The sequence below is a fragment of the Archocentrus centrarchus genome, chromosome 3 (assembly GCF_007364275.1).
Source record: "Archocentrus centrarchus isolate MPI-CPG fArcCen1 chromosome 3, fArcCen1, whole genome shotgun sequence".
Lineage (NCBI taxonomy): Eukaryota > Metazoa > Chordata > Actinopteri > Cichliformes > Cichlidae > Archocentrus > Archocentrus centrarchus.
Genome location: NC_044348.1, coordinates 14291538 through 14315679, shown reverse-complemented (window position 1 = coordinate 14315679; position 24142 = coordinate 14291538). Strand labels below are relative to the sequence as shown.

At 40.7% G+C, this 24142-nt stretch overlaps 1 protein-coding gene across 3 annotated transcripts in view; it reads left to right on the top strand.

Moving 5' to 3' along the window:
• Nucleotides 1-24142, top strand: part of apba2b (amyloid beta (A4) precursor protein-binding, family A, member 2b) — a 72305-nt gene that overhangs the window by 31160 nt on the left and 17003 nt on the right. The window contains exons 1-7 of one of the 3 annotated variants that reach the window (XM_030725345.1): nucleotides 5629-5741; nucleotides 8091-8576; nucleotides 8987-10041; nucleotides 14581-14661; nucleotides 17322-17361; nucleotides 17871-18016; nucleotides 22792-22827. In XM_030725345.1, coding sequence (XP_030581205.1) covers nucleotides 8111-8576; nucleotides 8987-10041; nucleotides 14581-14661; nucleotides 17322-17361; nucleotides 17871-18016; nucleotides 22792-22827 — 1824 coding nt within the window. In that variant the 5' untranslated portion in view covers nucleotides 5629-5741; nucleotides 8091-8110. Of the gene's footprint in view, nucleotides 1-5628; nucleotides 5742-8090; nucleotides 8577-8986; nucleotides 10042-14580; nucleotides 14662-17321; nucleotides 17362-17870; nucleotides 18017-22791; nucleotides 22828-24142 lie in introns of those variants that run through there. The other 2 variants (XM_030725338.1, XM_030725353.1) reach the window with 2 other exon arrangements.

The following is a 24142-nucleotide window of genomic DNA, read 5'->3' as shown; positions in this document are numbered from 1 at the left end:
GCGCTTCTTTATTTACAAGCCGCATAACCCAGCACAGTGATGCTGTTACACAATTTATCAGCATGTGTGTAATGATGTGGAAGTGTTGTAAGGTCAGTTTAATGTCACACGGTTAAATGTTTACAAGATCACGTGATTGGATCTGACCCTAATAAAGATGAAGAATGAATGGCAGCCCTGCTTATTTCATGGACCACTGAATATTTACATGCTTGATGAATCCCCATCATGCTTGGACGCATTCCTCAGTTTGTCAAAATGTGTCCAATAATTTAAGACAGCTGGTTTTCTGAAGAGAAAGAATGGGACATTAACAAGTAGGTCAAATGATTAGTTTATAGTGGACCTTATCTTTCTAAACAGTGCTAAAAAAAATAATCCCAAGACAAAACAAAACAAAATTTATATGACAAGCCATGTAAAACAAACAAACAAAAAACCTACCACATATTTAAAGCTAAATACAAAAGTAATACATTTACATTTGAAGGATTCTATTTCAAGGATGTCTGTGATATTAACAATTTCATTTTCACCCAGAGGACTGCTGCACACTGGATATTTTTTCTTTTTTGGAACAGTCTCTGTAAACCCTATAGATGGTTGAGCAGGAAAAATCCCAGTGGATGTGGGTGTTTCAGAAACAGAGTCCTGTCTGACACCAACAGCCACCCCACATTCAGTCACTTAAATCACCTTTCTTCCCCATTCTGATGCTCGGTTTGATGTTCAGCAGATTGTCTTAACCATATCTGCATACCTAAATGCACTGAGTTACTACCATTGGATTGGCTGATTAGATATTTTTGGTAACAAGCAGTTCAATTGGTATATCTAATAAAGTGGCCGGTGAGTGTATGCCACAAACCGATTGCTGCTTTCTAGATGACCCATCTAATCTGGCTAGATCTTAGGAGGAAAAATGGAAAAAGAAAACGTAAATATCGAAAAACATCAGAAAAACAACAGTGGATAGTCAGAGACTTGACATGAAAGTTTCAGCTTCGCTGGCTGTAATGTGTGCTGTGGTTCAGTATTGGTCTTATGAAGAATATTCTCCAGAATTCCAATTTCTTTACAAAGATTAAAAAAAAAATTAACTTCCAAGTAAACAAATCTTTAGAGAAAGGTCAAATCTAGACAGAGCGAGGCACTCAACAGTCAGTAACTTTGAAATGTCAGTGATCTAGCTAATACTAATAGTGTTTACTTGTTTAACATCGTGGCAACTACTGTTGACATGCAGTGGCCTTTTGTTGGTTGTTTGCCTCAGTATTGAAATTAACTTGGAACAAGAGAGACTGTGATGCTCCAGCCTTTCAATAAGCTATTTTCTCCACTCCCACTGCTCCACTTGTACTCCAAAGAGGTCATAAAAAGTACCCATTTGCTGTTAAATGATGATACTTGTGATAAATAGGCAGCTGAGATGCAGCAAACATGTTAAACAATGACACATTTGAAATTAATTTTCATTCACTGACTAAAATAATCAAAGCATATTCTCTCTGTGCTTGTGTGGGTTCCTCTGGGAGCGTTATGTTAATGTAGCCAATCTGGGCTCAGGTTGGTCTTCCAAAAGAGACTCTTGATCTCAAGAGTTTCACTTCCTGATTAAATAAAACTTGATAAAAAAAAATCAGCACAAAACATGTTTGGATATAGAATTGTGCAATGGATTAAATGCGGAAGATCATAACATTAAACAATTTAAGCTTCATCGAGAAACTTGATCTTTCACAACCTGCCAAAAGGTGTAGGACTCAAGAAGAGAGAATTATAATTAAAAAAAAAAAAGAGAGAGAGAGAGAGAGCCTTTATTGCAGCTGATGAAAAGCCCAAGAAATAACAAAATACAAAAAGGAACACAAGGCAGTGATCCAAAAAAAGAAAACACAAGTAGTTAAAGTCACACTGGGGAAGAACACAGGACTTCAAACAGGGCTGCACATCAGGGAGCAAAAACTGACATCTGGACAAAGGGGAAGACAAGACTATATACACAGGGGGCTAATAAGAGTGGAGCAGATGATCACAACAAAGGGGAAAAAAGCAAGAAGTGAAATGAGAATAAGGCACGAGAGAAATATATTAAATAATACAGTTAATTAATATATAAATAGAATAAATTTCAAAGCAAAACAGGATGTGACCAAGGAACAAATAGCTGCATTGAGACATTAAGGCTAACTAACTAAATGAGATGACAGAGACGGGAACACAGGCAGACAAAGGCACTGCAGACAGAACGGAAAGCGGCAAAACGGGGAAGAACTGGGGAAACCGGAGTAGTAGTAAAATGGGAATTTTTTTTTACACGATTAAGTTGAAGCATATTTTTTTATGTTTTTACATCTTTACAATGCCATTCAGCTGAAAGTTTATAAATGAGAATTATTGCCCAGTAGAAGCAACAGCAGTGATAGACTGTCAACCTTTACAGGGTGTGCCCCACCTTTCACCTTATAACAGCTCAACTCCGGCCCCCTCGTAACCCTGATAACCCTGGATGGAGGGAAACACTGTTTTGTGGGTGTGTGAGAGATTTCTGTGTCTTGTTTTGACCTTAATGTTGTTAAAATCTCAGTTAAATAAATCAGTGATCATTACTTATCATTCATATCCTAATAACATCAGTGAAGATGTCAATTTCTGTCTTGTGGCATTTATGATTTGAATAGCTGTGTTACAGTTTAGCTGATAACCTTCCGTCTTTGTGATTCTGTCCTTGTCTTATCTGGTCTCTACTTCTTCTTCCATGTTGAAGCCTGGCTGTCTAATTCACTGGTGTGATCGGTGGTCATAACTTAGAATTCGGAACAGTGAAACATTAGCATTTCCAAATTTCACACTATGACCAAGCCATCTGCTTCTTTCAGACTGCTCCTCTTGCCCTCTGTCTGCTCCTCAGCCTTTCATTTAGGCACACTAAACACATCCATGCACATGCACACATTTCAAGACATCAATGTACAAGGGGAGTATCCCAGGATAATTTAAAGCTTTGTCTTACTGTAGCTGAAGCTTTTATTCAAACAGACCTGAATAGGTCTGTCTGTGAAGACAAGTGGCTCCCAGTGCAGCTCAAAACCAACAAATGGGATACTGCAGGCAGGCAGGCTCATATGCTGCTGTTAGTGCTGCCTCTGTGTGTGTATGTGTGTGTCAAGCCTTTTTTAGCACTGAAGGTTACAGCTTGAGTCGGTGCCTATATTTCAAAGCATTTGTGTGGGAGACAGATACTTGGTGAGTGTGCAGGTGGGGATAAATAAGTGTACAGTGATGGAGCCAGCTGGATTTTGATTTCTTTGTGCACCAGGCACTGATTTATTTTCTTATCCACTCCATTTCTATTCAGATATTCTAGTCCCATTGGGCTAGAGCATTTCCCTGCTTGCATTAAGTAAAAGAGACGGAAACAGCTTGCCCAGGAGAGGCTTATATGGTTATAGTCTTCCAAGTTCACATATGCGGTCATGTGCAATTTAGAGGTCAGTCACAATCAAACTGTTTGTCTGCATGGCTAACACAAAGTGCCATGCACTCATGCATAGAAGCCTTGGAGCAGCAACTTGTCTGCAGCTGACTAGACAGAGGGGGAAAGAATATAGAAGAAGACCCAGGAGATTGAGAATTCATTTGCAGCGAGTCAATCCGAAACACTTGGAGCCATTATGAAAAATGCTGAATGCATTCCCTTACATTGCCCCAAACTTAACATCTGTGAGCTACACTTCCTGTTTAAAGTCACACAAACTGTAAAGAGTAGCCCTGAGGGCAAGCTGACAGGATACAATCACATACATTCAGCGCCTGCAGAAAAGTATTAGTCAGAAGTCTGAATTTACCTCCAAATATCTATGCAGAAGAGTAAAGGAGATAAGCTCGCTTCAGATTTTCATGCCACTATGAATCCAGGTAATCTCAGAACAAATTGAGAATGGTCTGAAACATAATAGCAGCTGGCGCTTGTCTTATTATGCTTATCAAAGAGGAATGGAGAAAGTCGAGATGAAAAAAAATAAAGAAAAAAACTGCACTGAATATGGGATGTCACTGATCCAATGAGACAGACCCCCCCCCCCCCACCCCCATACCTTACTGACTGCTTCCTTTGGCAGTTCAGCATCACCAGCTGCTGTCTTGAGCTGACAAGCGCTACCTGTGTGCCCACACATAGCCTGATAGCATCTGACTGCCAACTGCTGGCCTAGAGCAGGAGAGCCTGATATTTTCAAAACTGCATTATCCTTTAATCAGCAGTAACGCTAAACTAGATGGAGAAAAACCACGCACACACAATGGGAAAACCAAAAAGAATGCAATATACAACTGACACTATGTCTGGCTAAAAATTTTATAATTTACTATATTGGAGGATTATTTTATGGCTTTAGGTCTAGTTAGCTGTTAGAAAGCTGCTGTTGTTAGCTCTCTGAGTGATTCTCATTTCACTGTAATACAGGCTTCTGTAGCTTGGCTTGCAGAGTTATGATGGCCTACATTTGGATATTTGGCTTATCACTGACAAAATGCTTGCATCACACATAGGCATATTGAGTTTCAGGATCCCACACTGTTCCCATTCTTCCTGCTGATGCCTCATGTCTTATAGCTGAAGACTGCTTCTGTTTCCTGCAGAGCTTATTTTTTTTCAGTTCGCAGCATAATGAAACATAGCTCCTGGTTCTCTTGTTAGTAGTGCACCCCATCTCAGTATAAAAATTACTGATGTGTTAGTATCTTGGGCTGAGAGAAGGTTCTAGGTCCAAACCTTTTGCTAAGTTGGGGCCTTTCCGTGTGTCTGTGCATGTTCCCCCTTTCGTCAGGATGGGCCACTTTCCTTGCACAGTTTAAAGACAGGCATCTTAGTTTTATGCAATTCTAAATTGGCCGTAGGTGTGTATGTGAGAGTGTGTGGTGTTTGTAATAGTCCAGAGTGCACCCTGCCTCTCACCCACTCACAGCTGGTACAGACTACAGGCTGCCTGTGACCCTAAGTTAGATAAGCTCTTAAGGTAATAGATGGATGGATGTTTGTGCTCATCAAAGTGGGAAATGTGGGTGGACTGGTAGGTAACCAAAACATAAACAAACCAAAAGAAATAGAAAGTGCAAACAGGCTTTGTACCCATGTAGGAGCACAGATGTATTGTGTGCCATAGTTTATTCTAAAATTACTAAACAGGTGAGACACATCCCTTGTGAGTGTTGTTATTATGGTATTATCATTCAAGTACAAATTCATGCAAAGTGAATAAACACAGTCAAATCCCAAATACATGCCACACAAAGCTGATTTGGGAAAAGCCACCTGGCTAGGGACTTACCGGATTTCCAAAATTACATGGCAATTGTATTGGCACTGGGGTGTAAATAATCAAAAAATGTGACGTGAATATAACTGCTGCATCAGTCAGGCAACGCCATATGAGAAACAAGTGACTTGTGAATCTAGGAAGCCAAGAGGAGGTCAAAGGGTATCGTCCCCCCAGGGGATGCAGTTACCCATAGTTACTGATCCTTCCCCTTAACTCTAGGGATTTGGATTGGGGGGGGCTGAATGTAAACGGGATGATGCCGGGTTATAAAGTGAAGAAAGAGGAAGGGTGGAGTCACAGAGGTGCATGCTGTGTAGCAGCTGGTGGGGGATGGGAGGAGCGGAGGCTGAGGGAGGTTGGAACCGTTGTTACAACAGATCGCAGTGCTATTGTACAGCAGACACAACCTCAGGACACCAGGTAAGAGATCTAAATAATAGATGGTTTAGAATATGTTAAACAGGTGAAGGTTTTAATATAGATCATTTGCCAAAAGGACTGGATGGAATCTTTTGAATTGTCAAGTCAGGTGCAGCAATGCCTCATTAGATGGTAGTGTTGCAGTATTTCATCAGGTGTGTCCATGTGTCTGCATTTACAAATACTCTGTGATCAAAAACCTTCATGTTAGCTGTGTTCTTTGGATCCCGGCACGTATGCACATATGTTTGTGTGCACATTTAATCTTACGCCCCTGAACAACCAACTGTATGTGTGTGTGCCTGTGTGCTCTCCTGCCTGTGTTTTAGAGGAGATGTGTTTGTGGCAGGTTGTGCAGGGCTAATTAACCAGAATAATCACTGGTGATGGAAAATGTTATTATGGTGAGCGAAAATAAGGGAAAGTTGCAGCAACACCTCTCTGAGGGCAGTTGTTCACGGCAACGGGATGGCACAACAAGGAAGGGGTGGTGACAAAATGGATGGCAGCGCACAAAGGATACACCTGACCGAAAAGTACACAAGAGCTGAACTTTTTCAGCTGGTTGTTAAAATGCAGTGCAGCAAATATATATTCTTAACCCCTTAATGCCTGGTGTATCATATTTGATGCATGAGTTTTTCTGAGTTTTTGAGACTTCTACATCATCAGTGTGATTTTTTTTTTCCCCCCCAAAAAATAAATCGCACAATACATTTTTAAACAATACCTTGCAAAAGAAAATGCCAGATGTAGCAAATGTGATAGAAATTAAAACTCATTTATGCAAATTAATATTTAATTACACATCGAATGGAGACAGTTGAGGTGGTTCGATATCTGACTAGGATGCCTCCTGGGCGCCTCTAGGGTGAGGTGTTCTGGGCATGTCCCACTGGGAGGAGGCCCCGGGGCAGACCCAGGACATACTGGAGAGATTACATCGCTCAGCTGACCTGGGAATGCCTCCTCTGGATAAGCTGGAGGAGGTGGCTGGGGAAAGAGAAATCTGGGTTTCTCTGCTTGGGCTGCCGCCCCTCACAACCCGGCCCTGGATAAGTAGAACCTTTTAAAACAAGTTTAGTACTAGTGTTATGTACCTAATCCTCCATATGTTTGTCCCTCACTTGTCCCAGTTTTGATGATCTTAGTTGTTCCTTATATAAATATAGACTCTTTTTCTTTGACTGGATTGCCTAAGACAAAGTGCACACATATTTTGGTCCCCGTACCCTTTATTCAGCCGCTCTCCAATTTAGAGAGTGGCATATTGAATGTTAAGAACAGTCGATTTTTTTTTTTTTTTAGTAATCGTGTCTCATTAATAACTATTTTCATAAAAGTGACATGTACTGTTTGATCTATGTAGCTGAAAGTACAAAAAGTGTCGCCAAATACTGGCTTCAAAGAAACCTCCAAAAACACTGTTAAACATCTATAAACCATGACGAATATGGCTTACATTCTTTCACTACAAAGGCACTATAGTGAAAAATTAATCATAAACTTGGACTGTTGCTCTCAGAAACAGTCAGTGACACAGAGACACTAATGCCTTTTTCAGTATACTCCTTGAATTCTCATTTTCATTTTCTATTCCAAAGGGAAAATGGCAATTCATATTCGAGCGAGAATCCTCATTCTTTTAGAGCGAGAAACATTTTGCTGTCTCTTTCTATCTGCCCTGCATAAACAGATCTTGCATAGGAGTAGCTTTTGCGGTGTTCCACATTGACTATTCGTGGCGAGTAGGCTTCAGAAGGATCAATAAATGTCTTGATTGACTGATCATCTGCACTGGTATCTGTGCACATGTGCAGCACCTATGTGGAGATGACCTTGATTTAACTATTGATTCTTTGTCTGGCAGTGTCCCATTACATTTATGTGTAAGCAATATACTTATACTTAGGCTCTCTGTTCTTTGTGTTTACAGTTATAAAACTGAGTCTGAGCAACATGTCAAATCCATTGCTGTGAATTTGAAGCCAAAATTGTGCTAAATAAGCGGCAACGTGTTCTTTGGACTGTAGATAAAGTAAACCAGGGAATGTCCTACTTAATTACATGAATATATTGGATTCCCAGGATGTATTTGTTTGGGAAAGGGAATCTGTTCTGCAGATTTACCACGTTGATGAAATGTGTCATCATTTTTCCAGCTCTTCTGAAAAACACAAGCAAATAGTTGTTTTTTGTACTAAAACCTTATAATCCTCCCAGCTTTAGCCTTCATCATTTCTTCCATTACTGTAGAAAGCCCTTCTTGTGAGTATGTACTTAATTACTGAATCAGTAGTATTTGATGTCATTCTAAAGCTCCACCCCTGTTTTTCCTCTGTCACATAGGATAAAACCCACAACAATGCATGGCTTGTAAGCCGCCAATCATGGCTCAAAGGAAGAGGCCAGGGACCAGTGGAGGAAGTACTATGGCTGCTCCAGGCTCCGCCTCCTGTCCTACCCCTCATCCTACAGAGTCACGTGATCTGAAGGCACTCCCAGCGCGGCAGCGCCCACACCGCTATCCCAAAGAGCCGAAACCCCTCCCTCATTCCTGTAAGGCACAATATTCTTCTCCCAAGTCTCAAGACGTAGGGCGCAGTCATCCAGAAGCAGATGCACATGCAGAGGTGGAAGTGAAGCGCTACAGCAACCATGAACCAGATGCAGAACTTCAGGATCAGCGTCCAGCAACACCTTCCACGCCAGAACATAGCCACGACCAAGATGACCCTAACCAGGCAGACTTCCATGATGGAGGTGACAGCCTGGATGATGACTCCAGCTCTGACTATATAAACAACACCTCAGATGATGATGATTATGATGACGGTAAATGTGATCATGGTTACTGGCTTTTGTTTTTTTTTTTGCCTCTTTTTTTTTTTGTCTGCTTTTTTAAATTTCCAGGACGCTTTGTTTCGTAGTTTCAAGGGATAATATTTGCAGCACTGATTTTTTATTTTTTTTTATTTGTTTGACATAGCAAAGGAATAACCGTAAATAACATTTTGTGGGTACCAAATTTAGTTTGCCAATAGTTCAGTACTAACAGAGTAATATTTTCTTCATATTAAACAAACTTAGAAATCATGCTTAGTAATACTCTGTAGGATGAGTATTGATTGAGACGTCAGTAAGCTCAAGTATGTATAAAACTTATAGATTAAGTAATAATTATATTAGTAAGCAAGCTGTAAGAATGAGCAACATAACTGTGAGTGATTATTAAACCTCTCCAGGGTTGGCAGAGGAAGATGAAGGTGTTACTTACTACATCCGCTACTGCCCAGAAGACGACAGCTACCTGGAAGGCATGGACTGCAGCAACCAGGGAGACTGCAACCACAGCCACAGCCAGGGGGACTGCACCAGCACCATGCAGCTAGGCGGATCCCACACTGATGAATCCCAGGAAGCTGTGGAAGGGTGGGCCGAGGAGGGGGAAGGGGAGGTGAGAGAAGAAGAATGGGTGGAAGATGAGGAGGGGGAAGGGGCAGCAAGGGAAGAGTGGAGAGAAGAGGAGGAAGAGGTGAGGGAAGAGTGGAGGCAGGGAGACGAGGAGGTACGAGAGGACTGGAGAGAGGAGTGCCAGGCCAAACAGGAGCAGTGGGCGGGATGCGAGAGGCACCGGGTGGAGGAGTGGGGTGAGGGAGAGGGAGAAGTCCGCTGTGAGGTGGTGGAGCAAGATCCTGATGAGCAGATTTACAATGGACGACCCGAACCCATCCTGGACCATCACCACCACCATCATCACCACCACCAGCCTGCCATGCAAGACACCTCACACACCCGAAGGGCTGACAGAGAAGAAGAGGAGGAGGTGGAGAGCGAGGACTACTGCCCTAACGAGGAGGAAGACGAGGAAGGTGACGAGGAGGAGAGGCATGGCAGGGCCTACACTGGAGACTACTACGCCCCTGAAGATAATGGGAACTCGGTGCGAGTCTCCCCCTACCGTAGCCGTAAAGTGCTGGTGGTAGAGGGGGAAACGGGGGAGGAGGCTGAGGAGGACATTGATCAAATTGTTGCTGAGATTAAGATGAGTATGAGCATGGGGAGTCTCAGCAGTGGCACCGACCAAAGCCCAGAGGAGCTGGCACAAGACCCCGCACCAAGTGACTACGCTCACTCCAAGCCTGATGCAACCCCTTACCCTCCACCCCACCACCGACATGACAGCAGGCCCAAGTCCCTCAACCTCCCTTCCATGCACCACAACAACCCTGACCTCCAGAGAGGCCACAAGGTGCATCCACACTCCCCTGATGACAGGCAGAGATGGCCACAAGAGCAGGTGAGCTTGATTTTGAAGCAGCTTGCAAATATTATTATTGTTTCATATTTAATCCCTAAATTGAATGAGGCCTGCCTTAAGGCTCTCTGCTTGAAAGTAATTTATTGCATAGAACAACAGAAAAATGAAAGAGATGAGCCATGCATTATCAGGCTACACTGTGATTTAATTATATAGCCTGAAGTAACAGTGTTTACATTGTTCATTCACCTTTTCATGTATTGAACAACACATTAAGATGGTTCAGATTCAAATAGTGCAATTAGCACTATTTCTGAGTGCTAATTGCACTCAGATTTCTGAGTGCTAATTGCACTCAGAAATAGGGGAGGTCCATTTCTGTTCACACAGGTACAAGCTACATAAATGTACCCCCTATGGTTAATTATTGGACCTCAAGGTAACTATGTGTACTTTCTTGATGGCCTAAAATGGTGTGTATATGTTCACATGCAGTAACAGGATCATATTTGCACAGTTTCTTTTAAGATTTTAAGGTGCGAGCCCAGGAAACAGTCTGTGTTTAGCCAAATGCAAAAAGAGTTGGGTAAAATGCAACTTTTACTCTTAGATTTTATGGTTTTATTGTTTCCTTAGTGACTGAACTTACGTGAAAACATCATTTTATGAGGACAGTTTACTGATAATCATGCAGATATCCCAGTCTCAATAGACTTATGTCAAAGCCTCCTCGTGGTGGTTGTGCTGACAAATTTGACCTATTTCCTGGGTGCTTTTATTCTGTTTTAGTCAGTTCTGTAAAGAAAAATATTGCATTTATTTTTATTTCAGGTCACAGAATTTTTATTTTTACCCTACCCTTGAGGCTTGGTAATGCCCCAGTAGCAAACCATTGTACTACTAAAGGAACAATAGGATGCTTTATTTTCCAAGTATATATATATATATATATATATATATATATATATATATATATATATATATATATAAACATATGTTTGTGTTTTGCTGCCCTTGGTGTTCATAGGAATCAAAATTTTGTAGGGTGTTGATAGATTTTGGACAAATGCATGAAGGTGCATTAGTTCTTGGTCCAGGCCTTTGTGTATAGATTGCAGTCCAAGTATGAACACAGTACAAAATAATAAATAACAATAAAGAAATTCAAGTGAATGATGAGTTTGTTGTTGTTGTGGTCTATTCACTGATAGAGCCCCTATTCTCCCTCCACAAAACATTATGTTTTCAGTTAGATCCTAATGCAAAACCTGTTGTATGATGTTTGACTATAGTTAAATTGTCCGCTGCACATTGTTCACAGAAGCCAAGGCTATAACAGGAAAAAGGAACACGACAGGAATACTAACATGAATGTAAGCTCAGATCCTTTGCGGTATATTCAGATAACATGCAACAGACTCTTGCCACTGGATATGATTTAAAGAGATTTGTGGTGATAAGCAGGAGATGAGTTACAGGTGACATGTTTTTCATTACCACATAGAGAATAGCAGAAGCATCACTCCTCCCCCTGCGTTACCTTGAGATGTCCCCCTCCTCATCTCTCTGCCTCTCACAGATCTTGATTAATGCACACACACTGTACATACACACTGATAGATTCAAAGCACATGCAGAGCTCCCCCACCCCCTAAAAGTCAGATGGTAAAAAGAGAACAGGGATAGTCCCCTGTGGGCAGCATGCTGACACACACCTGCTCCATGGCGTGCACACTTGCTTGTATATTCACTGTATATATGTAGCTCATTTGTAGCACAGAAGTGGGTCACACAGTGTAGTAACTTGATGAAAATGAAAAAAAAAAAAAAAGATACAGTGAACTGCAGATTGAGATGACTCCCAGACTCATTGAGATAATTCGGTCATTTTGTCCTCTCTTATTCAAAGAAATTTTCTTTGTGCACCACTTCAGAATGACCCTAGACTAGACCAGGACAACAGTGAATTTAATAAGTGCCTTTTGTGCACAGTGTGGAGCCAAAAGATTATGTTATAACAGAAGAGTTACAAAACTCTACAGGGAGGTCATCTACACACACATACAAGTACATACAAAAAGATGCTGTGTTGATGTGCTTTAAGCATTGGTACATTTTGACATCTTATCAGCATTTTGACAGTGTTTCTCATAATAACATCCTTTCTCGGTCAGTTTGTGATTTACTTGTTTAAAAATGAAAAAGAATCCAGCAGATTTTTAGAGCTTGGTGTTGATCTACTAAAAGAATCTATTTTCACATTAATAATGTGTGTGATTTTAGCAGTCGGGGTTTTTACCATTAATATGTTTTCTATGTTCCATTCTAAATAAAATGGAAAATAGAAAAAAATCAAACATTTAAACTGAGAGATTTTACTATTTCATGAAAAAATATTAGCTCCTTTTGAATTTGATGGCAGCAATGTCTCCAGAAAGTTGGGACAGGGCCACGTTTAAAGCTCTTTTTTTTAACAGCCTGTAAATGTCTGGGAACTGAGGAGACCGGCTGCTGGATTTCTGGGAGAGGAATGTTGTGCCATTCTTGTCTGATACTGGATTCTAGTTATTCGATAGTCCTGGATCCTGTTTGTCATTTTCTTCATTTCATGATGCTCCAAATGTTGCAGGCAGGCCAATTCTTATACAATGAAGCTATGCTGTTGTAATAGATACAGTATGTGATTTAGTGTTGCCTTGTGGAAATATTCAAGACCTTCCCTGAAAAATAAGTGTATTATTAGGGCCCGAGCACAAAATGTGCGAAGGCCCTATTGTAATTATTATTATTATTATGATGATGTTGCTCCAAACCTGTATATACCTTTCAGCATTGATGGTGCCTTGCCAGATGTGCAAGCTGTCATTTCCACAGGCACTAATACACCCACATACCATCAGAGATGCAGACTTTTGAACTGAGTGCTGATAACAAGCTAGCTGGTCCATCTCCTCTGGAGGACACGGTGTCCATGTTTTCCAAAAAGAATTTCAAATTTTGATTCATCTGACCCCAGAACAGTTTTCCACTTTGCCTCGGTCGATTTTAAATGGGCTTTGGCCCAGAGAAGATGACGGTGTTCACATGTGACTTCTTTTGCATGATAGAGCAAACTGTATTCACAGACAGTGATTTCTGGAAATGCTCCTGAGCCCATGCAGTGATTTCCATGACAAAATCATCCAGCTGAGTGATATGTTGCTTCCAGCTGAAGATATTTTACAGAAAAATTGTGGATATCTCTTAATTTTAATTCAGACTTGAAGCTGATTTGATTTGGTGTTTGTCTTGTAAATTCTATTTGCACTGATGGTATAAAGTTGACACAGTACTGATGTATTGGTGTTAAAGTCACACCTGTACAGTGGGTTGGGTTCACTTGGGATTCAGCTCATAAAAGTAATTTCGTAGAACATCACAGTTTGGCATTCCATCCCACCAAACAACAACATGAATCTCATTAATTTAATGCTTGTTTGCACAACTGAGTTGGGGTGCACAATGAATACTGATCAGGACTTTATGTCTGGTTTTCTGTTCGCAAAGGAGGCTATACAGATGCACGACACCACGACAGCCGTTCCTCTGACTTTCATTTTTTTCACTGCTGCATCGTGGAGGAGGAGGAGGCTTTCTTGGAAGGAGGATTTTATTTCAGCCACTAATACAATTAAATGTTAATGAGCTGTTGTGGACTGCAAAATGGGTACCCAGGAGAATGAAAGGGTGTTTTCCATCCGGCTAAGTTATGCTTCCTACTATACTGACTGTTGTCCGGCTGTACCGGATAATTGAAAGAGGTCTGCCATCATCAGTGATGTTCCACTCCCCTTGAATATGCTTGAGAAGAGACAAAGACTGTGTATGGAAGTATTCACTGCTTCAGTCCCGATCATTACTGATTGGCCAGCTGAGCTGATGGGGCAGTAAATGGAGTAGTTGGGCTCTTATATAAACATTACATGATTTTAAAAAAAAAAAAGAAAAAGCAGTTATGAGATTACTCAGCAGCTGTTTGTGTAGTATTCATTTTCATTCATGAAATATATAAAAATTATACTGTATATGACAAGAGACACTCTAAGTGATGAATGCATCATTAAAACATGAGTGATGGAAGCAGGAAGCCACATTAGCCACATGGGAAAAATATAATCCTCCCTCTGTGTGGCATGTATTGGATGTACTGTACATGTGACCAAAGAGCAGGCTGCTGAAAGACCAAACTTAACTATTTTCCAGCTGACAGGAGTTTGAAACCAGACAGAATTTAATCGAATTGTATTTGTAGCTTAACATTTCAAACAAATTGACCTTGACACTCCGCAGTATGCAAAAAGAGACCTTAGGTTTTATTAGGACAGGGCATTTTGACTCTTTCATTCACCTTGATGGTAGCAGGTCTGCCTACACATTCAAAACCTCAGTTTCCTCTGAATTGAAACCTCCGCGGCCTAAGCAGCAGCGGAAACAGAAAATAAATGTTTTCCATGTGCTTGCTTTAGCTTGTGCAACATTACCCGTTCTTTTATCACGTTATAATTTGCTTGCATCTGTTCTTCTGTGTTGACATTCCAGGTGAGCAATGGCGCAGAACAACCCAGAAAACAGCAGCGGTCTGACCTCAACGTCCCCCTGGAGAACAACAATGTACCAGAGGTAAGATGTTCTCTGGATATTCTGTCACAGACTTTCCTTCATTGTCCTTGTTGTTTATACACAATATATTGTTTATGTGTCCGTGCATCCATATGGTTATGCTTGTGCGTGTATGCGTGTGTGACCATTTAAGTAAATGAGTAACTGTGTAATTACAACCTCGGCTCATGTCCTCGGCTTTCGGCATGATAGCATCCTGATAATTGACTAGCATTCTGCTTGTGGCTTTATGAGAGCCATTTCTCATCGAGACATCTGCGGTAGGAGGATGCCACTGTTGCAGGCTCTGTCCTTATTTCTTTGTCCTTGAGGGGAGTAAAATCTCTGAATATGTGGGCAAGACTCAGCAGACTGGGCAGGTTTTGAATCTCGTGAATCGCCTCACAGTTTTTTCTGTGGCCATCTAAAGCTTCTTCACCCCTGGTTAATAAGACATTGCGTTGCATGATTTCCTCATCTACTTTTACAGTACTTTTCAGCAACAGCAGGGTTTAAATGCTTTTATCTGTGTGCTGCCTATTCTAAGCACAAAAATGAAGTTTCTCTTCGTAGACCAAGGTGTCATTTCTTCCTGTCCACTTAAGATAAGGTTCTTACCTTGTTTCTAATTGACCTTTTCACTCTTGTGTCCTTATAAAAGAGCAATTCTGTAAATTTTGAGTCACTGGACTTTCAGATCATCCGAAAGCTTTGTTTTCCAAGTGGAATCCCAGTGAAACAATTTATTGATGAAGAGACCAGTATCACTGGCAATTATACACTGTTCAAAACAATTAAAGGAACACCTTTAATCTTAGTATAGTATCAAGTCACTTAAACTTCTGGGATATTGATCTGGTCAGTTAAGTAGCAGAGGGGCTTGTTAATCAGTTTTAGCTGCTTTGGTGTTAATGAAATTAACAACAGGTGCACTAGAGGGGCAACAATGAGCCAACCCCCAAAACAGGAATTGTTTTACAGATGGAGGCCGCTGACATTTTTCCCTTTTTTTCTGATTGTTCTTTCACTAGTTTTGCTTTTGGCTTTGGGTCAGTGTCAGTACTAGTAGCATGAGGTAATACCCGTACCCAACAGAGTTTGTACACATAGTCCAGCCCCTCCAGGATGGCGCATCAATACATGCCATTGCCAGAAGGTTTGCTGTGTCACACAGCACATTCTCAAGAGCATGGAGGAGATTCCAGGAGACAGGCAGTTACTCTAGGAGAGCTGGGCAGGGCTGTAGAAGGTCCTTAACCCATCAGCAGGACCAGTATCTGTTCCTTTGTCCAAGAAGGAGCAGGATGAGCACTGCCAGAGCTACAAAATGACCTCTAGCGGGGCACTAGAGTGAATGTCTCTGACCAAACAATCAGAAACAGTGAGCCCTGTGCTCACTGCCTGGCACCGTGGAGCCCGACTGATATTTGCCAGAGAATACCAGAATTAGCAGGTCCACTACTGGCACCCTGTGCATTTCACAGATGAGAGCAGGTTCACCATGAGCACATGTGACAGATGTGAAAGGGTATGGTGAAGCTGTGGAGAACGTTATACTACCTGTGTTCAGCATAACCGGTTTAGTGATTGGTCAGTCTGAGGAGTCATATCCATGGAGGGACCTCTATAGGCTAGACAGTCGCAGTCAGGCACCCTGACTGCCGTAAAGGATCAGGATGAAATCCTTGGACCCACTGTCAGACTGTATACTGGTGCAGTGGGTTCATCAGGGTGCACAACAATGCCTGACCTCATGTGGTGAGAGTGTGCAGGCAGTTCCTGGAGGATGAAGCAACTGATACCATTGTCTGGCTCCCATGCTCGCCTGACCTAAATCCAATAGAACTTCTCCTGGACATTATGTTTTGGTCCTTGAACCTCAGACTGTCCAGGAGCTCAGTCATGCCCTGATCCATATCTGGGAGGAGATCCCCCAGGACACCATCCGTCATCTCATTAGGAGCATGCCCCGACCTTGTCAGGCATACAAGCACATGGGGGCCATACAGAGTACTGAGTATCATTTTGAGTTACTGCAATAAAATTTCTGCAAAATGGACTAGCCTGCAACATAATTTTTTCACTTTGATTTTCAGGGTATCTTTGAATTCATCTGTAGGCTGATGTTAATTTCCATCAAATTATGTGGCATCATAACACATTACCCAGTTCATATCAGCATGTTTTTTTTCCCTTTGAGATCTGATATGTTTTCAAAGTGTTCCTTTAATTTTTCTGAGCAGTGTAGAAAAGTCATAAGAAATGAAGGGTCTTTCTAAACCTCTTTCATGATGCCAAACGTCATGTCCATCATACTGTTTATGTAGGATTTGTTGTCATGACTGTTTATGAAAACCACTAATCAGCCAAACCAGCAGAATGGGTTTGCGTGAGTTTTGCAAGAGAAATAAACCTGTTATTTGTCAAAAATTCACACAGGTGGCTCAGTCAGTACCTATTATTAAATGAAATATATATTTAGACACGATCATGAGTCCAGGACCCCATAGGAACTACTTGAACATGGTGTTGTCATTGTTTAGAAATAGATATAACACCTGAAAACATCAGCAAATAGGATGAAAGGTTTTTGCAGGTTTGTTTTCAAGCAGCAAAGGAAAACAGTTCGCTGTAAGCTTGTTCATAACATTTATACGTTATAACCTGTTTTTGTCTTTCAGCCTACAAAGAAGGTTGCATCCTTTCCCAGCTTTGTTGATGGTAAGTAAATCTGCAGACCTGTTTTGTGATGAAATCAAAATATTGTAATAATTTGAAATAAAACCAAGTAATTACAATACGTTGCACTTTGCCTTCAATGTGTCCCTCACAGGCTTCTCATGCTACTTCTCTGTTTTTGAGCATGTTCTAGGCCTTAATAATATGATTTAAAAGGCTTTAGTTGCCATCAGAACATGATGGTACATTTACTTCCAAAATGAGTGTCTGAGACTCCACATGTACATATCACAGATGCAGATTAATCACAGCTCCCACTAGCATTGCACCTCCATCAGCTCACAGCCAGTGGCCATCTCACTCCTGAGGCCTATCCAGCCATTAATCACCAATATCTCCAGTGTTTAGTTCTGTTTCTTCACACAGCACACTGACTGCAGTAATTATAACACTGTCTCCACTGCACACTCCACCCTTTCAGCCTAAATGTGCTTTGTCTTCCCTTTTGTTTCCCTGTTAATCACCATCCTCTCTGCCTCTCCCTGGCCCAGTCCCAGGACCCTGTGAGCCAGAAGACCTGATTGATGGGATTATCTTTGCTGCTAACTACCTGGGCTCCACTCAGCTGCTGTCTGAGAGGAACCCCTCCAAGAACATACGCATGATGCAAGCCCAGGAGGCTGTCAGCAGGGTCAAGGTACTCAAAAACACACCCACTCGCACACCAATTCACAGATGAAAACATGCAGAGTTACCGCTGCATTTTTGAGTCATACAGAGAAGCACACTTCTTTATGTTTCCTCAGGAGAAAGAACATTTTCTAAAAACTTAGAGGTGTCACGATATGGTGATAACCATGATATTAAAAAATGAAAGAAATGATATGTCAGACTCTCAGCCAATCGCTACTCACCTACACAGGCGCAGTCATTCTGTTGTTAGGTTGTTGGATGAAGCACTGCAGATAGATGGGATGTTGAGGACTTCTTAATTTAAATACTAATTTGTTGTCCGCTCTTGCTACTGCTTCTCCACTTTTCTTTGCTTTCAGAATGTTGGAGCTAATGCTGGCTGCACTCTTAAAATGTGCAACTGTGCCTTGTGCTCACAAGTGTGTCTGCAGTTTCCCGGCTGGCCTAATTGAGTTACAAGAGTTTGCTGCTCTGTTTCAGCTGTGCAAACCGAGAACTGCACATTTCACTGACATTTGGTCAGGCTGGTTTAAGCAAGTTTTTTTTCGAGGCAATATCCTTTTAGATGAACACGGTGCTGGTGCTGTTAGATTCAGGTAATGGCTTTTCCTTTTTTTATTGTAACCGCCTCCTCTCTGGACCCACTTAGTTCACATAGCCTCTGTGTCAGGTCCACAAAGCACAGCAATAAATAGAGCAACAGTATTAAGGCATGCTGAAGAGAGGACACACAGAGAGACAAAGTTAACCAATACCAAGGCTTAAGAGAGCTATATATACACAGAGGATTGATTGAAAAACAAAACACAAGTGGAGACATTGAGGATGATGCAAACAATCACAAAGGAGTAAAAATGTAGACAAGACTATCAAAGTAAAGCAGAAAAACTATCAGCTTGTTGACAGCCCTAACAACATTGAAGAGCAATTTTGGTTGCACAGTATTTTTCCTGTGGTTCCATAATGCTTTGTGGTCCCTAATTGAGTCTGAAGAACTGTGAATATCAGAGTAAGCTGAGTCGGTCATGGTTTGTAGTTTACAGCTGCCCAGCATTGATGTTGGGTAGTCAGCTGCATAATTTGCAACTTCAACAAATACTGATGCTAAGATATAGCACTAGTAGCAGCCTTGAGGTTGTGGTAATGCCTGAGTCAACAGGAATTACTGCCGGTGATCCTAAATATCTGGAAATATGTCTTGGTTGAAGGAACAGTTCCTGCAATAGGAAGCAGCAGAGAGTCTGTTCCCCATGAACATATTTTCATGTTATTATTCTCCCTCTCTGACTAAGCTTTTTATATAGTGGCAGTTCTCTCACTTTGAGCAGAGGTGCCATCCTGATGTCACAGTGATTTTGTTGTTATTTACGCAGCACTGGAAACACTCAAATGTATCAAAAGCTATATAGAAGCCTTGCAGGAAAACATCCAGTACATGGCTAGTACAGAAAGTGTGTTTCTGCTTCTGATACAGTGTCATTTCACTGTATGTGTTTGGAATGGGAAAACACAAACAATAAAATCCGGGTAATGCAGAATTTTGTTTTAATATTTTGTGATTGGTAATAGTTATGACTAGTTTTTAATTCATATTCACATACCGCCAAACAAAATATGCAGTACGTGGATGTTAATGAAGTTTCTAAGCATTATAATCATGTATTAGGCACGAGTGGTCTCTTTAGGCAGCTGAAAAACTTGGCCAGATTAGACTTCGGGGCACGTGTGTTTGACACAGCCAACTTGATAATGGGGCTTCTGGCACGTGAGCCTTATATTTCCCTTGTTGACCCTCCCTGCTGTTCACTAATATCATTATAACAATGATTCCAAAAAGTGCTGTGGGTGGTGCTAGTGCAGCTTAAAGAGGTTCATTTCATGTTGGTTTGGAGAAGCTTTTTATCAGCATTAAGAAAGCCTAGATTGTCAGACTTATGGCAGTGGTCACATTTATCTGTGCTGGGCGCAGACTCCCTCTGCCAGGTGATTTATGTCAAAACTAGGTGTCGTGACAAGATGACATTAGTGCTAAAGTTTGAGGGCGCTGTTGCTAAACAGACATTAGTCTCTTTTATCTCTGTCTTGTGTGAATATAAGCTTTGATGTGATTCTAAATATTGAATGACTGCCTCTGTAGTTGTAGTTGCATGCTGTAATAAGACTTTTTTTTGATGAGGTGGATACATGTAATTTAAGTCTGTGTCAGTGATGAGCTTCCCAAACTGGCTGCATACATACATAAATGAAAAAATTGCAGTCACCTTTAAAATAATAGCAACAAAGTTGTTTTGTGATTTTCTGCAAAAATCACAAAAAAATAGTAAGCCATTCTCTGATAGGGAGTTCATCAAAGAGTGTTTATTGGTTGAAATGGGATAAACTGCATGATGTATACATATTTACATATGAATCCTAATTTCACACTGACCTCACAAAGGGCTGAATGTGGCCTGGGGCCCATACAATGCCCGGGTCTGTTCTTCATGTCTTAATATATACAAAATTATTGCTGAACTTTGCTAGAAATGTACATGTGTTAATATAATTATCGAAAAAAGAATATAAACTGAAAATCTGTATATGTTTAATAAGTGTACATTTGTTTAGGAAATCATACCATAACTTTGGAAAAACTACCAAATGTCAGGTTTCCTTTATTTGAGGAATATCTTTTAAAAATAAGTTGAATCTTAAATGTTGTCAGTCACTCTTTCTGAATGAGTTATAGTGGGTTTTACACATGCCCCGAAGCCCTGAATTTTTCTAGACATCACCTGGAGAAGCAGTACGTGATAGATCATCATGTGTCCAGATCAGTCAGACTCAACATTAAAATGCCAGTTTCCCACTAAAAAGCCTGTGTGCAAATAGAGCAGGTACTGCAAGTGAGTCGTACCTCCTACATGTTCCAAACGACCACTCTAGACGAAGGCCAGACATGATTCTCCAGATGCATCTTAAAGCTGTCAGAATTATTAATAATTATTAAATTATTAAATTATTAAATAAAGCTGATTTAACTGAAGACTAATTGGCCAAATGCATGATCGGGCAAGGAACGTGTTGACAGATTTTGGTTTTAGTTGTTGAGACTTGGTTGAACAGGCAGTATTGAGACTCAGCTGTAAACATTGCCCACGATGTCAACATCACAACCATAAAGCGTAATTTAATTAACTGCGTCGCTGGCATCATTTTATCTCTCCAATCTATGTGTACTTCTTCTGCCACTCACTCTTTGCCACACACAGTTGTTTGCCTGCACGAAATCTTGTCCAAATGACTGCAGCAAGTTAGCTGTTATCTCTCAATGGTCTCCCTCGATTCGTCCTTCATTATCTAATTCATTTATCCCTTGTGAACCAAATGAATAGCACTATAGCAACCGCGCGTAAACACTGACACTGAAATGGAAGATCGTCAGCTTCACACAAACCACACATGCAGTATGTGGAAAGAACTTTGTGCCAACTCCTGTTCTTTTTAAATGTGCTATTTAAAGAAAAATGAGTTGACTATATTTCAGCCAGACTTTTCGCTTCAGATCAAACCAAGGAAGCATTTGTGTCCTATACTAAAGCACAGGTACAGCACCCCGTGGTGCTGAACTGAGCAAAAAGAAGGATGCCAGGTAAATTGTAGCAGAGCTGTGCAGGCTGTTTATGCAGATCTTTCTGCCATGATGTTCACTCTGTTTGATGTAATATTTATGATGCTTCACCACCACCCCACCACCCCCTTCACTACTTCCTACCTTCATTCCCCTCCCTGCTCTGCTCCTCGTCAGCAGAGAGCAGTAGGTGTTGCTGAAAGTCTCAGATGTTTGTCTTCTTGAGAGCTGATCACAGAAGAGGAAACTTTATAGATTGAAAGCTGGAAAAAGACTCTTCCCTCTGGGCTGTTTTTAATGCTGTGTTAGTGGTTATAGCTTTGCAGCAGTGGCACGCGCAAACATACAGTCCTGCACTCAAAAATGTAATGTTAAGATCCTTTCCTTTGGTCGATGATAGATGGAGAGAAGGCCAGCAGCTCAGCTTGACCCTTATACAGAGGGGATAAATTGAAAGATTACAGAGGGCTAAGAGTCCTCCTAAAGATTACCAAGGTCAGCTGTAGAGCCCACTCCATGAACAGTAAAACTGCCTCCATATTAGCTAAGCTCTTTAATTCCAATTTTTTCAACCCAGAGAACTAACCCAAAGCAGAGAGCTTAAATCCTTAATCTCATTTCTCTGTGTGTGTTGTTGATTGTTTTTTTCCAGCATGTCTTTTCTGCTAATAGCATTTAGACTGTGTCATAAATGTGAACGTTGGTAAGAGCAGTGCCCATGCATTTGATCTGTCAGACTTTGTCTATATGTTGATTGAATGCTTTGACCACAGTACCTTACAAAGGTTTATCAAGAATGCAGGAACAGTGTCAATCCATGTCTGCACGCTTTTGAGTTCATAAGTTAAAAAGAAAAAAAAGCAATTGTTACCCTCTGTAATTGCTGTTGTGATAACCAATATGGCTGTGCAAAACGCTTTCTCAACAAACACACACACACAAACACACACGCACATCCTCCCTCTCTCTCTCTTTTTCCTCTCTGTCACTCTTCCTGTTTGTGAGAGCAGCGATAGCACACCTGCCGTTTGGTTTGGGGCTTTACTGTCTTACCTTCTTTTATTTACCTTCTTTATTTTCCTCCTCCTCTTCCTCCTGTTTTTTGTGCTCCTGTATCTGCTGACCTTGTCCCGTCCCAACGCCTGCCTGCTTGCCTGCCTGCCTGCCAGAGGGTACAGAAGGCTGCCAAAATCAAGAAAAAGGCGGTGTGTAATAAATGGAACAAAAGAAATATCCTTTGGCCACTTTGCTTCCACTCTCACCTTTTATTTTTTACTTCATATTTGCCTGTCTGTGTATCTTCTTCCGTCTGTTTCTTAAACACTTGAAGGTTCATGCACTGAACTGAGTTCAGCAAATCTTTGTGAGGTTTTCTAAACTGAAGGCAAACATGTTTTATTTAATGTATACAGCTAAAGCCTATACAGACAGACAGACAGACAGACAGACAGATAGATAGATCCATAAAATGTTTATGTGATTGATCTATAGTGCTAAACACATTTATTAGACCATGTGTCATAAAAGCAAGCAGGAACATTTTAGAAATCTGTCAACGACTAGTTTAAAACTGAAAATTACATTATTTATGAGGCACATAACAAACTGAATTCATGTTTTTATACCCAAATCTGAGCCGGCACAGAAAATCAAAGAAGAGAAGTCAGAAATTAATCAAGCATAACATTCAACCACTAAAGCCTTTTTGGTTCAGGAATGCAAATAAATACCTGTAATTTGGCATCTTAATCAAAAAATAATTATGCACTTAATTATTTTGCTTTTTTTGGTAAAAAAGTAAAATTGAAAATTCATGGATAACAACAATAATTACGTTTTAGTATTAAAAATATAATTTTGATTAAGAATTGTGCCTACTGGTGGATTAACCATTACAGAAACATAAACAGATTTTTGGTAATTGCTGTTAATTTAGGACAGCTGTTGCATAAACCTTACAGAACATTGGGTGGTGGCCTAAAAAACTGTTTGGCATTGGCAGAGAAGATCTGGCAAATTTTTGGGTGCTACCTACATACTGAACTGTGCTGCTCAACCCATGAATGCATTTTCCTTACAAATGTGGCCCCATTTAAGGGGAAATAAACAGGCTTTCAACGGTATAAGATTTATTGCTAAGAAGCGCTGTTACAACCAAGAAATAATCAACCAAACACAAATTTCCTTATTTTTTATGCTAAGTTAAGCATCCTACTCACACACATTAGAGACTGGTTTGTTTGTTTAAAAAAGTCAGACTTCTGTTCTCCAAAACATAGGGTTAAATTTTCTAGGGTACTTAAACCCCATGTTTTGTTTTTCACACTGTTACTCGTGCAGTGACCCTTTTAATAATTTGTGATGTAAAATAATTATGATCATTTTTTCAAATCAAGCGAACATTGTGTTGCATCAGAAGCAAACTGAAACAAAATCTTACTGACATGAATTTCTATTAAAGTCATTTATCCCCTCAATTATCATCTTTCTGAAACATGATATTTTAGCTTCTGTGCCTTT